This window comes from Haliotis cracherodii, unplaced genomic scaffold, assembly GCF_022045235.1.
Source record: "Haliotis cracherodii isolate W230 unplaced genomic scaffold, xgHalCrac1.p SCAF_2, whole genome shotgun sequence".
Classification (NCBI taxonomy): domain Eukaryota; kingdom Metazoa; phylum Mollusca; class Gastropoda; order Lepetellida; family Haliotidae; genus Haliotis; species Haliotis cracherodii.
Window position 1 is genome coordinate 15,454,183 of NW_027266275.1, and position 12,734 is coordinate 15,466,916.

Below are 12,734 nucleotides of genomic sequence, written 5' to 3' on the forward strand. Positions count from 1 at the left end.
TGAGATACCATGCAGCAGTTTAACATGAATACCCCACTCAGACACAGTATACTGACTCCGAGCCGACTAGTCCTTGTTTTAGCCCCTTAATGCCGAGCGCCAGACAGAGTAACAACAAGTACCATCTTTTAACATCTTTTGGTATGACGCGGCCGGGGATCAAACCCTGGGCGGACGCTCCACCATTAGACCATGGAGGCGGTCTCGCCTCTTACGACAAGCATAGGAAGATATGTGATGTGACTGTTAACCTTCTAGCACCTCACAGACTGCTTTGGTTGTATACTCCCCAGGGAGCTGAGAATGAAAATCAGGAGTGCACAATGATCCAGTGACTGGGGTAATAATAACATCTATCATGGCCTCAGCTCATTTGAACAGTTTTAGATTGGAAAGGGCACGATACAAATTCATAATATAAATAATACATAGCGAGAGAACAGTTTTATAAAGAGCATGCCTTCTCTCTGCGTGCAAAATACTACATCATACTACATCATACTTCTGCTTCATCATCCTCCCAGGTCTGACACTTATCTGACTTCTTACAACTTCCAGGTTATGAGTAGTGAGTGAGGGAGTGAGTGAGGGGATCTCATAATGTGACAGCCATGATGAACAATAAATCACAAACCTAATGGTCGATAGAGTGAGCATCTATATATGCCATCACGGTAAGTCAGGGTGTGATAATTCAATTCTCAGTCAGTTTACCATTTACATTAACATGATAGGGAGGTCAATAGCCAGTAGTCAGTTAGACAGAGGGCCTTTAGTTGGCAGTGAATAATTATTTTATTATGTACACAACATAAAAGTATTTTGAAATGTTACTTGCACATTAGTGTTTATTGTAAAATGAACGGAAGTGTGATTGTGCATTGTTACTGGTGATTAAATCGGATTCAAAGCCTGGAAAAGTTCATGACTATTCATGAACATTTTTCTTGATCACAAAATTGAAAAGTGGGTCATTCGGCTTGGTGAAATTGATACCATTTTAATCAAATATTAAGTTTGATCAATATCTATCAGAACAATTTTGATTTGTTTTTTCCCACAGTCTGCTAACCAGCGAATTCAATTATCACAGAAGCATTACAGATTTTTAGCATCTGACATCATCCATAATGGGCATTGTATCCTTACGTCATGGCATTCCAGGTGACGTCATGGCAGTCCAGGTGATGTCATGGCAGTCCAGGCGACGTCATGGCAGTCCAGGCGACGTCATGGCAGTCCAGGCGATGTCATGGCATTCCAGGCGATGTCATGGCATTCCAGGTGACGTCATGGCATTCCAGGTGATGTCATGGCATTCCAGGCGACGTCATGGCATTCCAGGCGACGTCATGGCAGTCCAGGTGACGTCATGGCATTCCAGGCGATGTCATGGCAGTCCAGGTGACGTCATGGCAGTCCAGGCGACGTCATGGCATTCCAGGCGACATCATGGCATTCCAGGTGACGTCATGGCAGTCCAGGTGACGTCATGGCATTCCAGGTGACGTCATGGCAGTCCAGGTGACGTCATGGCATTCCAGGTGACGTCATGGCATTCCAGGTGATGTCATGGCAGTCCAGGCGAAGTCATGGCATTAGCAAGGGACAGTTCATGTGGAGAGAGATTACTTAAGAAAATGATTGATAACTTTTTTATATTTTATAATGTTGATAAACGTTACACGTTTTCTGAAATTGTGTACTTGACACCCGGAAATTTCATTAGGAACAGACAGCGTTATGACCAAGAATGAAGCTTGTAGTTGTATAGCAAATTCTGTGTCATGACTTGGTCCTTCCTTACATCATAGTAACTTCCTTAAGGGAAATAGCACATTCTCTCCACATAACTCCAAATCACATTACATCTGTCTGGGTGACATTATCCTCCATTCCAGATTTCTGCCTACACCTGGGAGAACTTAACCCAGGCATATACACCACCACAGCGAGTTGAACCAGTGGATTAATCCATCTCACAAACAACAGCATTAGCCTGGTTCAATGACAGGTTAAAAGGCTGGTGTTGACACTTCTCTCACCTGCTGACAATATACAAAGCTCCTTGCGCTGACAACAATGGAACATATAATCAATATCATATGGATAATTCTGATGCACTGCAGAGGAGTTTTGAATAGATGTACTGTTCAAGGTCAAGGTGGAAAAGAAACATTAAACGCTTTTAATGTTACTTCTAACAAAAATTATTCTTCAGCATCCCATGCTTGTTGTAGATGTGCGGCCAGGCTCACTGACTAGGTTGATGCATGTCATCATATCTCAGTTGTGTAGACTGATGCTCAATCAATGTTGTCAATCATTGGATTGTCTGGTCCAGACTCGATTATTTACAGACTGGGCACATGTCTGTAATATTGCTGAATGCGGCATTAAAACAACGAACAAAAAAAACTTCCAAAAACGTGATTGGAAAATATATAGAAAATAATTGGCAATGGATGCAATATGAATAATTAATGAGTGAGTGAGTGAAAAAGGTTTTACGCTGCTATTAGCATTATCACAGTGGAGGGCTTCACATGTTGTCCAGTTGTGAGGTGCCAACCTCTGGCAGTGAGTGAGTATTTGAACTTAATAATCTATAAAATGATATTTAACAAGAGTAAAAAATACTGGTGCAGAGATGGGTTTGACACACTTTTGTTTGTTTGTTTGTTTGTTTGTTGTTCAATGCCACTCAGAATTATTCCGGATATATGATGACGGTCTATTAATAATCAAGTCTGGACCAGACCAGAAAAACGCGTCAATATTTGATATGTAACCGTACATGACAGTCAGTAGTAACTTCAGTTATATCAATGTCAGATTAATCCTGAAAGCTGCACTAATAACTTCAGTTATCTCAGTGTCAGCTTAATGCTGAGAGTGATACACATCAAGGATGTTTACAAATTTGAAGACACCCATGAGCATGAATACTTGGCATACCAAAGATCAAAATTATGGTATTCAAACCCCTGACTAGCAGATCCTGGCACCAAAATTGGATGCAACTCTGTACAGCTAATTGTCACACCTTGAACCAACTGGCCACCTGTGCTCCTCATGAGTGAGTGAGTGAGTTTGATCAAATGCAGGGGATCCAGCTACGGCATGTCAGCTTCAGTGAGTGAGTGAGTGAGTGAGTGAGTGAGTGAGTGGGTGGGTGGGTGGGTGGGTGGGTGAATGAGTGAGTGAGTGAGTGGGTGGGTGGGTGGGTGAGTGAGTGAGTGAGTGAGTGAGTGTGGGGTTTTATGTCATGTTTAGCAATATTCCAGCAATATCACAGCAGGGGACACCAGAAATGGGCTTCATACATTGTACCAATGTGGGAATTCGAACTCAGGCCTTTGGCAGTGACACACAAATGCTTTAACCACTAGGCTACCCCACCGCTTGATGTGGGAGGAAAGCTGATTGATGAAGCTGACACCAGCGCACACGAGGCTAAGCTAACCATATTCTGTTGAGAGATAGGACCAACCATAGCACTACCAAGGAAAGTTTGTCAATTTACAGTGTCACTGTGATCAATACATTACGCATAATATTGCACAAGTGTGAAAATGATCAATTGTGCATTGCAAAGTGCTGACTAATGCAGAGTGATGTCGAAAGATGCCAATACCTCGGTTAACACTCTCAAAGTGACTCATGTTTTCAAACTTACGATATCATAGTTGTATGTGAAGAAGTTTATGACTCAGTAATAACCATGCGTACTAGGCATACACAATAATGAAACAGTCATGGTCACACCCTGCATCACACCTTGCGCCACACCCTATGTTAGTTCATTTTATATCATTACACCCAATACCCTTCTCATAAAGTATTGATTTCATCTTTGAAATTGAAATCGAAAGTACTCCACACAAAGTGTTAACGTAGACTTACCTTGCATGTCGAGTGCACATGCAAGTTTGGGCACTAACACGTAGATGATTGCTAATGATTTCTCACAGGATTATTTTTTAATGAGCAAAGGTGAACTTTCACAAACTTAATTGAATTATGGTGTGTCGATACTTATATTGATACATCCTGATATTCAATATCCATTGCCTATATATTTGTTTATTATGGCACTCATTTTTTATAATTTGGTGGCAGATTTATTTCACAAATGATCATTTCAATAGAAAATGTGTTTTTAAAAGTGATTTGTGTTTAGTTGTCACGCAAATATAGGAAAATGAAATGAAACGAATCAGGAGTTAAGTCCCTTCCCATACAAACCAATCCTGAAACTTATTTCACAACTAAAACTAACAGACATGGCAAAAGGAAGAAGATCACTTTAACCTTTATAATTTTGCAAAGGATTGGGCTGGCATATACATATAAAGTGATTAAACACAAACATGTCATACATGTTACCAGTGAGGCTCATTGCATGTTATATTCTTTTATCATTATTAGAAGTACCATTACATACAGGATGCTATTCCTTGGATACTACAAAACACAGTCCTTGATCACGTGCAGGATGCTATTCCTTGGATAGTACAAAACATAGTCCTTGACAACATACAGGATGCTATTCCTCGGATACTACAAAACACAGTCCTTGATAACGTACTGGATGCTATTCCTTGAATACTACAAAACATAGTCCTTGATAACGTACAGGATGCTATTCCTTGAATACTACAAAACATAGTCCTTGATAACGTACTGGATGCTATTCCTCAGATACTACAAAACATAGTCCTAGATAATGTACATGATGCTATTCCTCGGATACTGCAAAACATAGTCCTTGATAATGTACATGATGCTATTCCTCAGATACTACAAAACATAGACCTTGATAATGTACATGATGCTATTCCTCGGATACTACAAAACATAGACCTTGATGATGTACAGGATGCTATTCCTCGGATACTACAAAACATAGACCTTGATAACATACAGGATGCTATTCCTCAGATACTACAAAACATAGTCCTAGATAATGTACATGATGCTATTCCTTGGATACTACAAAACACAGTCCTTGATAACGTACAGGATGCTATTCCTTGAATACTACAAAACATAGTCCTTGATAACGTACAGGATGCTATTCCTTGAATACTACAAAACATAGTCCTTGATAACGTACTGGATGCTATTCCTCAGATACTACAAAACATAGTCCTAGATAATGTACATGATGCTATTCCTCGGATACTACAAAACATAGACCTTGATAATGTACATGATGCTATTCCTCGGATACTACAAAACATAGACCTTGATGATGTACAGGATGCTATTCCTCGGATACTACAAAACATAGACCTTGATAACATACAGGATGCTATTCCTCGGATACTACAAAACATAGTCCTTGATATAACACAATCCCATGTGGACTGTTTGTGTTTCTAAGTTAATATAAATAAAGTTAAATTGAAATATAATTATTCTATATGCAAGAGTGTCTTCACGTCATAAATAATAATCAAATAGAGATTTCAAGGTACTATGTATTTCTCGAATTTTAATTTAACATGACGCGACATTTCTGTACTGTACAATCCTTCAAATAAACAACATAAAGTCACATCCTGAATATCCAACAAGGCGGGATCCAAGCAATAGCTTTCTTATTGTACCAGCACTGTAAAAAATCCCTCGTCCATGAAGTATATTTCATCATAAAACAGCACCAGATGCATAGATCATTAAAGTCACACCCAAACAGGTTTCATGTGACATCTTCACATAAAGTCAACATGCCTCGCTTTTATCGCTGTGATCTCCAGCGACATGATCAACCTTTTATCTGTGTTCTACATCAGTCTGTAGATCATGTGACATCCTGGTGTGGCGCAGTCTTCAGCCTGGTCACCACACAACACCATGCAACATGGAGGACAATCAAATTCCTCTGAAAACTTTAAATGTTCCTGATGTCACGCTTCTTTGAGAGCCCACACCTTTGTTTTATGTGTATTGTGAGCACGTTTAGGATATTAAAATATATGTGTTCATCAATTTATGTAGAATAACTTGTCATAAATACAAGGTATATTTCTTCAATATCAGCAAAATCACATTATAAAATATTGATAAATACAATGATAGAGAAATATGAAGGTTTACATTCAAAATGGTTCGGTACTATTGACTGTCCAACAGAAGTCAGTATTAGTTGTTTTGAGGAAAGTAGAACAAAGTTTTATTAAATCAAACGAAGCAAAAACAACCTTCACTATATTTTATCCCTACGTTACCCAAAACAAACCATTTCGCCTAAAATCATAATTCCACAATCCACACCTCTTGCAAAGATACAACATCCTAACGTTCTAATCAAGCAACAAAATTTACCAACAGAAAAGAAACTGACAATATGCACAAGGTTGTATTTACAACAGCTGACCTACCCTAGTTTGTTAAAGCTTACTAGTGTTTACCAGCCAGGGTTGAATAACTACACAAGCCTTGAACCGATCACGCTCAGTGCAGCAGCAGCAGCAGCAATACATCAGTGGACATCCACAAGGTGGGAGTATGTCTGGATGTTGTTTCTGCTGAACCTGTTTGGACTCTCTGTTTCTTAATTAGTTATATTTGTCTGTCAAATCTCGCAGGCCGACTTGAATACTTTCTAAAGAGAATGAGCGTTTGTTGGATAGCTTCAACATATATTTTGGCGGAGACAAATCTTTGTATTGATGAAGACGGTTTAAATTTGATGAGATTAAAATAAGTTCAGTCATCACTAGTCATAGTGTTATTCATTCACTTCCAAAAAAATAAACTAACTGTGCAACTAGATTGAATTTTTAAGTTCAATAATATCCCTCAATGTCCATTCACAGACCTGTTTTGGTATTTCTTGGTAGAAGAGCCCCACTGTGTCGCATGTTTGTCGCAAGAGCTGACATACCTAAAGATGTAGCGGTTTTAGGGACGAGTCCAAATTTTCTACCCGGGTACCAGCTGTAGGTCTCAAGTGATGGGTACAAAATGTCCACTTGGGAATAGTTAGATCGTAGCTATGGCAAAATGTGTTTAGATGCACGTATAAAACGATCTGTTCATGCATACACTGAAGTTAATTTGACATTATTCAAACATAAAAAATTTGGAAGGAATGCGTGACTTTAGTGACATTAGTGACTTGTAGTGTAACCATGGAGTTCCATGGAGTTCATTATACAATATTTCACTTCTAACTAACTAACTAACTAACTAACACTTCCCAGCCCGAAACAGTTTCTATATGTACCATGTCACAGCAACTTAATAATGTCCATCGTGGGGACGGGTCGCCCAGTCGTCTAAGGCGCTGCGATTCGCTGTGCAGAGTTGCGTCCCTTGGGCACACCAGAAACCTATGATTGTGGGTTCGAATCCCAGATGGCCCTGATTGTTTCTAGGTTTGTCAGCACCATACCCGTCCTCGTGGGTTTCACCGAAGTGGTAAATGTCTGAGACCTACATCACTTCAGGCTTTCCTCCCACATTAAGCTGGCACGCCGTAATATAACTGTAATACTGTTAAAAGCGATGTTACACCCAACTCCAATAATAATGTCCATCTATTCTCTGGGGAAAAGGCTCAACACTGTTTCCGTATCTACATATATACATCAAACAACACGACTCTGTATGTGCGAACATCTGGAAAAATGTACCATGACTCGTATACTAATGTTTCAGCAGATAAAAGATATTTTCTCTGTGAGATCAATATAAAAAAATACATGGAATTTCTGGATATTTCAAATAAAGAAGGAATGGTGCTTAACACATTTCCAGGTGAACATATTTTTACTTTGATAAGTTTTTCAAAGTTGTTACAGTTTCTTTAAAGCAAATTGTGCATCTGTAACACATGAGACGTCACAAATGTGTTTATTTTGATGAAACCATGATCGTTTGTTATTAATGACGCACGTAGCAATAATCCAGATATAAGACAGACATTGGTAATCGAGTCTGGACCTGACAATCCAGTGATTGTCATCATGAGCATCAATCTGCACAATTTGGACAAATAACATACCACCAAGTCAGCAAGTCTGACCAATGAGTACTTGTTTAATACAGCACACAATAACATTGTTATTCCCATAAAAAAATGTGCCAGTCCAACAACCAAGTCAGCAAGTCTGACCAATGCTTACTTGTTTAATACAGCACACAATAACATTGTTATTCCCATAAAAAAATGTGTCAGTCCAACAACCAAGTCAGCAAGTCTGACCAATGCTTACTTGTTTAATACAGCACACAATAACATTGTTATTCCCATAAAAAAATGTGTCAGTCCTACAAAAAGTGTTTCCTTAAAAAAAGACTTTCTCTTCATTGTTGTCGGCCATAATCACAACCCTGGACTGTATCAGCCAGGTCAGCATTGCACAACATGTTCCCATCAGCAGGGTAACTACTATGCACCATGAGACTGACAGTCGTGAGAAACATCCATTTCCTGTCACTAGGATAACCATGTCTGATACAGCCTCTCAGCCTGGGTGTTTACCCTGGTAGATATGACGTGATGACGACAGCAAGGATGGGAACTCTCTCACCAAGATAAAGGTCATCTATCATTATGTTGACACTGTGCCACTTCAGCGGCCGGTATTGACATGGCTAGTCACATGTAACAAGCAGTACCAACAAAAACTCACTGATAGTTTTAGGTGTCACCTGGAGAAAATGTCTTGACTTCAGGACTGATCATTTTGGGACCTGGGTACTTGATCAATGGTATTTTTAATGAAACACAAAGGCAAAAGTAACTCATGTGTTCGTATTTTTTATATTTTAGAGTGAGTGAGTGAGAATGATTTCAGGCCACATTTAGCAACATTCCAACAATATCACGGCAGGCGACACCAGAAATGGGCTTCACGTATTGTGCCCATGTGGGGAATCGAACTCAGGCCTTCAGCGTGACAAGTGAACGGTTTAACCACTCTGTTATCTGACTGCTACTTATACTTCAAAAGCACATTCACAAAACTCTTCTCTATTGCTTTAAAGATTACTCCGTAAGACAAAAAACAAATATATGTTTCTGGTTGCCATACCAACCCTAATCTTGAGCCCCGACCACAAACCTTGTTTCCTATTTTTCACGACTTGCACCATAGCATATATCACCATCCCTGTAAGCATAATTTTCCGATTCTGCCACTATCGTAAATTGGTTGCATTTCACTGTAAATCGCGGAAAGACTTTTAAATTGAAATTTAAACAAATTTAAACCCAGCTCACCAACTTTAGTGCTCATTTAAAGTGAAATATGTGGTTATTAATGTTCCCCTCAAGAGATTTGAAAGGGTTCAGAAAGTCTTATGTGTGACCTTATGTTTTCCCATACTCTCCTCTATCTTGAGAAGTAGTTCATTGTTGTGTTCTCAGTTAGACTTCCAGGCTGTGAACCATGGTGCCCAGATCAACATCATTACCAAAAAATATTAATTATAATTTTATAATGACCACAATTATTTTGCCATGGAGTATATACGAGGGGCGTTCAATATGTTTTGCAACTTCAATATAAGACCAAGTCGCAGAATATCTTTTGCACTTTTATTATTCAATATAATCTCCATTCACCTCAATACACCTATTCCATTTGTCCTTCAAGCTTTTAATACCACTTTTATAGAAATCCGCAGATTGACCCTCTAAGCATGCCTCTGTGGCAGCCTTTATGTCCTCGTCATCCTGGAAGCGTCTTACACGCAGGGAAGATTTCATTTGCCAGAACAGGAAATAGTCACTGGGGTCTTAGTCTGGGTTGTAGGGTGGGTGATTTAACTGTACATGATTAATAAGTTTGGTTTAACACTACTTTGTACAGTATGTCTGTATTATCAAGTCGTACACCCCTCTTTTATATAAATAAGTATAAAATCATTGCAACCCCCAACACTTCAGCATGATTATTCAATCAGACCTTTAAGCCATATGTGTAAATAAGTGTGTATCAATTTAGGGATTAAATTATTGACCATGAGGGATATCTCTGTTTTATTTTTCAATGTTATTACAGAAGTATAAAAAGTTTTAAAGTCATTGATTGTCATTCAGGTTAAGGATTTCATGTGCAATGTATACATATATATTCAAATCAGTTTCAATTCCACATATGTATGTTTTGTACTTAGTAATCAGTTAGCATTATCCTTTTCATTATAAATACATTATGAATTAATATTTCCATAAACAGGAAAAAGAAAGAACCTGCTTCTGTTCACATGTTAATGTCCTATCATGACCCAGTTTATCATCAATGATCATAATAAATATTAACCACCCAGTAAATATACAACTGGCAGAATTTCTACACCAATCCCACTGAGTTTTATTTAGTTATTTAGTTATTTAGTTTACATCATATCTCCATACCACACAGGGGCATGCTCCCTTGATTTCATTCTCATCTCCCTGGGAAGTATACAACTCAAGCTGCGTGTGAGGCACTAGAAGTAAATTGCAGGTTGTAAAAAAATATACTTCTTGATTTGCATTTAGCTGAATACACTTCTAAAAACAATAGCCAGAACATAAAAATGAAACTCATCTTACACTTTCATAAAAATTAACATTTCCATAATTACATATTCAGACCAAGAAAATCAATTATTCAGCCCACCATTATTCCAAATGACATTACCAAGTCTCAGGTTCTCATCTGACCATGAAAACACTATTACCATCCAGAGTTGCTGCACTTGTGTCTCAGCTGATGGAAACAACATTTCTTTGAGTGACATTTAAATGTATCACCATAACACACTTTCTAAAAATAATCTTATGAATTTTACATAAGTTTTGATGCTGTACAAAGCAGAAAAGGGCGTGAGTATCTTAATGTGACTAGGCCTTCTATTCATTATTTTAATGGCAGCTTGTATTTGGATGCAAAAAATACTGAATGGAAACATGTCAAGGAAACTTATTCAGGGGTAGTGACCCAAGTGTCACGACTCGACTCGCACTGAAACGAGACAAGCATTGTGTACATATGTTTTCAAGCACATACCTTGCTTCTTTGAAAACGACCTACCCATTGGGTTAACACACAATTTATAGCCACGAGTACATCCTTAAGTACACAAAGTGTATGAGAGTGAACTGGACAGACATTTACATGTGATAACATATTATAGTCATATCTTTCACTGGAAACTGATACTAGTGTAGCCATATATGATTGCATACCAAGAGTTCGAAGTTGACATGATAGCAACGAAACAATACCCATCTAATCAGTGTGGTAATTAACTGTTACGCTGACGCTGGTTCAAAATGGTGTTTGATTGACAAGCTTGTTTAAACAACTTGTGTGGCAGGTACTGCAGAAGGCATTATGTATGCTGCACGTAAAGTTATGGACTACTGAATATAGGTCAAGACGAGCATTTTCAAATGACAACAACCACCACAGTCATTAAACAAACAGAAGGTCCAGTTTCATCTCGCTGCCCTTAAACGACGTCCTCCCAGTTCAGTGCTGTCCCAGGAGATTTGATATATAATCAATAAACACGCAATAAATCTACCGAAACATGATCAGGATGAGACAATACACTCCACCATGTACTATACGGGGTTGAAGACAGTCCACATGTTGCCGGGATAAACATGACATGTACTGAAACATATACCAACTACTAGAGCATGTCGATCGCACCGCTCATAATATCAGCTGTTCGTGTATGGTTGATTTATCACTTGATTATTGCCCGTGGTCATGCCATGCGGAACGACAGTAAGCTTCCGATTGCGAAACATGGAACACCCTTTGATCGTATATATCATATAATCAACACCAATTGAACTCATACATCACATAACTACGCAGGTTGACATATATTAATTACAGGTAAGTAATGCACGTGCAACAGCTGTTCCACACAGGTTAAACCGGCGACAGCAACAGCCCCCATTCAACAGTTGTTCGGAAGCTATGCAATGGACGTTGAAAGTTGACACAATATACAGTCACTGGGTTTAATATACTTCAAACATAAACACTACGACCCACGATGATAAACAATCATAAATATACATACAAACATGAAAATCACCAAATGTAAATAAGCGTTAAAACACTTACCAAAGTACACGGGGCGCCCGCAATTCCCGCATACGTTGCTTTGCATGTCTGGGGTGGGTGAACTGCGCCCTGCCCCCAGATTGACTGTTAGAGCCGAGCCGAAACACGGCCCAGTTGATAATAATATAACACAAACAATTCACTGAAGCGTTGTAGGTGTGTATAGTTACTCTTCGCCCATGACACCGCTACGGCATAGTTCCGAAGGCTGTGACACCGCGTACATCCACTGAGTGATTCTGGCTGAAAATGCGTTCAATTATTAATGCTTTTACGCGTTGTGGTTTTTCAGACGAAAGTGTGCCGTTGATCCTCTACATTTCCATGCGATCTCACTGAAAAAACTCAAACCACGGTAGCAAAGAGTAATCGGGGTGATCCATCTACCAAAGACAATAGGTAAGGCAAGTTCGCACAGGACAGCAACGGACGAGTCCATTCACTACAGGAATCTTCTGCGAACACAGACATACGCAAGATCGATAAACGCTCAATATATGTGATTGAGAGCTAGGCGTTTGAAATGCTATTTTCTGAACACTTTCGCATTCCTCAATTTCCTGTCCAAGTATGGACCTGCCTGTGAGAACATGTCACCAGCGCGTCAACTGGACACTGGCTATTTGTAGGCGTGACCCTGGC

The 12,734-nt window shown here is 39.0% G+C and overlaps 1 protein-coding gene across 1 annotated transcript in view; it reads right to left on the minus strand.

Moving 5' to 3' along the window:
* The window catches only part of LOC139469858 (ras association domain-containing protein 2-like), a 118,543-nt gene extending 106,084 nt beyond the window's left edge, over window positions 1-12,459 (minus strand). Inside the window, exon 1 of the mRNA XM_071252168.1 lies at window positions 12,093-12,459. Within this exon, the coding sequence (XP_071108269.1) occupies window positions 12,093-12,138 (46 nt within the window). The 5' untranslated portion in view covers window positions 12,139-12,459. The remainder of the gene's footprint in view (window positions 1-12,092) is intronic.
* Between the last annotated feature and the right edge of the window lie 275 nt (window positions 12,460-12,734).